Source organism: Vicia villosa, linkage group LG3 (genome assembly GCF_029867415.1).
Source record: "Vicia villosa cultivar HV-30 ecotype Madison, WI linkage group LG3, Vvil1.0, whole genome shotgun sequence".
Taxonomy (NCBI): domain Eukaryota; kingdom Viridiplantae; phylum Streptophyta; class Magnoliopsida; order Fabales; family Fabaceae; genus Vicia; species Vicia villosa.
The window spans coordinates 211267865-211271766 of NC_081182.1; the positions used below are offsets into that span (position 1 = coordinate 211267865).

Below are 3902 nucleotides of genomic sequence, written 5' to 3' on the forward strand. Positions count from 1 at the left end.
TAATATTACATAAGATGATATTTGAAAGTTAATATTGCACAAGATAATATTTGAAATTTAATATTACACAAGATAATATTTGAAAGTTAATATTGCACAAGATAATATTTAAAAGTTAATATTACACAAGATACTATTACACAAGATAATATGTGAATTACTCAAGATAATATTACATATTCAATTTATTCATCATCATAATCTTAGTTGTCTTCATCGCATCTGATATTATTGTCTTCAGACTCTCTTAACTCTTCATGCTCTTCTTCCATAGGATTTGTTGACAACAAGATACTTGCGTCAACTTGTTGACCCTCAACTGCAGTATCACACAAACTTACAATCTCCTCGGTTTCAATTACCTCATTAACAGGTGAAATCTCATCATGTTGGTATGCAACATCTTCCATTAACTCATCAGTCTCATTGTGACCCATTGGGTTGGACTTGATTACAACACACCATTCTCGTTTCCGTGGGGTAATTGAAGGATAAGGTACATAATAAAATTGCCTAACATTATGTGCCATAATGAAAGGGTCATACTCTTTGTACTTTCTATCTCTTCGAATCTCAACAGTGTTATACTTTTTATCAATTTTTGTTCCTCTAGAAGATGGATCATACCAATCACAATAAAATAAGACAACTTTATTTTCCGAGTCCATATAATTATAAACCAACTCGTAAATATGTGTGATAACCCCATAGAAGTCGTCCTCACCACCCTCTGTAACTCCTTTTACGACTACACCAGTGTTTACGGTTTTCTTCCCTACACTCCATTCCTCAGTGTGAAATTTGTAACCGTTTACAAAATATGTGTTCCATTCATTTACACGTTGACTAGGGCCTTCAGAAAAATTTCGCAAATGTATTAAGTCAGGACTTGGTGTAACAATACATGATAATTGCTGCTTAAACCATGTTGGAAAATAGGCATGTGTGTAACCAGTCGATGGTTGTTCGCCTGTGCTTTGATAATAGTAGGTACCAAATGCCCTATTTTGAAAAGAAAAAAAGGTTAGAGAAGGTAAATCTTAGCCAATTAAACATATACACTTAATTTAAAATATACTTACTCAGGATATGGTTTAACTTCAACGCAGTTAATCAGCACATGAACATGAGCATATTGCATTTCTTTTTGTGAAAGCCAATGCTCACTCTTCTTCCCTGCGGGATGGCCTGGACGACCGAAAACTGATAAGGTAAATTTACTTCTTTCATTGAAGTGAACTTCGTTCCTTATGATTCTTGGAGACAACATCATGTGATTGAAATAATGAGAGCAAAAATGTGATGTTTCGCGATGTATATAATGTGCACAAATTGATCCCTCAACTCGTGCCTTATTTTTAACTGATCGCTTTGAATCACCCATGAATCGCTCAAATGGATACATCCATCTATATTGAACAGGTCCACCTAGAAAAGCTTCATAAGCAAGATGCACAGGGAGATGCTCCATAGAATCAAAGAAACCTGGCGGGAATATTTGCTCCAACTTGCAAAGAATGACAGGAATATTTCGGTCCAATTTAATGATGTTGTCTACTCTTAAAGTTGAAGCACAAATGTCTTTAAAAAATTGACTGATCTCAGTTAGTGGATTAAGCACATTCTTGGGCAGTGAACTAAATGCAATTGGAAGTAATCGTTCCATGAAAATATGACAACCGTGACTTTTCATTCCATGCAATTTCCTAGTGTTGGCATCAACACATCTTGCTAGGTTAGAAGAATAACCACCAGGCATCCTCAATTCATTTAACCACCGACATACAGCTTTTGCTTCTTGGGGAGTAAGAGTGTAACAAGCCTTGGGTTTTAATAATTTTCCGTTTGGTCGAGGTTTCAACTCCAATTCTTTTCGATTACACAAAAGTTCCATGTCTTTCCTAGCCTTCTCATTTTCTTTTGTCTTCTCATTATCCATCACCGTGTTAAGCACATTATCAAAAACGTTCTTCTCAATATGCATAACATCAAGATTATGAAGCAACCAATTATCCTTCCAATATGGGAGGTCCCAAAAGATACTTCTTTTTGTCCGATTATGGTCAACCCCATATCCTTTAATTCTACGTGCTTCACCATAGTCTGTGAATTTTGGTAGGTCACAAACATTATTCCATACTTGAGTCGATGACAATCGAGGGGGAGATAGATCTTTTACTTTTATTCCTTTTCTAAAAGCATCTTTATTCCTTCTAAATTCATGGTTGGTAGGTAAGAAACTACGATGACAGTCAAACCACGAACTTTTCCCACCAAAGTCCAAAGTAAACGCTTTTGTGTGATTCATACAATGCGGACATCCCATTTTACCATGTGTACCCCATCCAGACAACATGCCATATGCAGGAAATTCATTAATTGTCCACATCAAAGCCGCTCGCATATTAAAATTTTGTTTACGAGACACATCATAAGTCCACGCTCCCACCCACAGCCTCTTGAGATCATCAATTGTAGGTTGCAAATAAACATCGATTCCCGCCTTTGGACTCGACGGTCACGGAATGATGCATATCAAAAACATGTAAGGTTTCGTCATGCACATCTCAGGAGGGAGAATGTACGGGGTACCAATAACTGGCCAACAAGAATATGCATTTCCTGAAAAATTATAAGGAGTGAAACCATCTGAGCATAATCCAAGTCGGACATTCCTAGGTTCAAATGCAAATTCAGGATGAACTCTATTAAAGTGTTTCCATGCCTCGCCATCAGAAGGATGTCGCATCATGCCTGAACTAATTTTGTTTGTATGGTGCCATGCCATTTGTCTTGCACTGTGCATTGATGCAAACATTCTTTGCAACCTAGGTATTATTGGTAGATAGAACATAGATTTCGCTGCAATGCGATTTTGCCTTTGGTAAACTCCTTTATTGCTAACTAAATACCTCAGACTCTTGCAAAACTTACATTCCTCTAATTCCCCATCATTTGTACCAAACTCGTTGTCATAAAACAACATGCAACCTCTAATGCAACAATCAATCTTTTTTACTTCTAATCCCAACTTTGACACCATCCTGTTTGCATCATAATAACTTGTAGGCATGTTTTCTTTCACAGGAGTCGTGTCCAACATCAATCTCGCAAAGAATTCTAAACACTGATCAGGAATATTCCAATTTGATTTCGCAGCCAAAAGTCTCACACACATTGATAGCTTAGAGTCAGAAGACCCCTCAAACAATGGTATATTTAATTCTTTCAACAACTGATAAAACCTTTGAGCTTTCTCATTCGGGAGCTCTTCTCCATCTAAGTCTTGTGGTTCATCATACACCACATTCACCCCTAATGCGTCAGTGAACATCTCCTCTACGAGATTAAATTGCTCCTGGCATTGCATATGTGATGAACTACTCCCTGGATCAACTCTATTTATATCTGGTTCTATATGTGTTTGACTGCTAGAAGCCTCTCTATTCATCTCCTGCATTGTTTCCCCATTAGATGGCCAAACCCAGTAATTTGGCCTAAAACCCACTCTCTCCAAGTGACGTTTCACTTCACTAGGGTCACTAATAATATTTCTGCAACAACACTTTAAACACGGACACCTTACCCCTCCTTCCCTGCGACAACATTCTTGAGCAAATGCATACGAGAGAAACGCGGCAACTCCTTCCATAAAAAGTGGTTTAAGCCCACGTCGTCCAGGAAACATTCTATCATACATCCAACTACGATAGAATTGGTAATGTTCCATACTACACATGTGAATAATGTTTAATTATATTCAATATTTATCTTTTTCTAAACATATATAAAATATATTTACTTTTTTTTAGTCCTAAACATACATACTTGCTTTTAAAATATTTATATACCGTTTTAATAAATATATTGTTTTTATATACTATTTTTTATTACATACAATA

General features: G+C 36.5%; 1 protein-coding gene across 1 annotated transcript; it reads right to left on the minus strand.

The window, feature by feature from the left end:
- Nucleotides 1-203: 203 nt before the first annotated feature.
- LOC131659858 (uncharacterized) lies at nucleotides 204-2404 on the minus strand. The gene is made up of 2 exons (XM_058928984.1): nucleotides 1083-2404; nucleotides 204-1002 (listed from the first exon to the last, which is right to left on the minus strand). The coding sequence occupies exons 1-2, from the start codon at nucleotides 2402-2404 to the stop codon at nucleotides 204-206; spliced, it is 2121 nt and encodes a 706-aa protein (XP_058784967.1).
- Between the last annotated feature and the right edge of the window lie 1498 nt (nucleotides 2405-3902).

Excerpts from the sequence above, each read along its gene's own strand:
- LOC131659858 (XM_058928984.1), bottom strand. The coding sequence starts at position 2,404 with ATGCGAGCGGCTTTGATGTGGACAATTAATGAATTTCCTGCATATGGC. Across the intron at positions 1,003-1,082 it reads GAAGTTAAACCATATCCTGA|GGCATTTGGTACCTACTATT; the intron begins GTAAGTATATTT and ends TTTTCAAAATAG.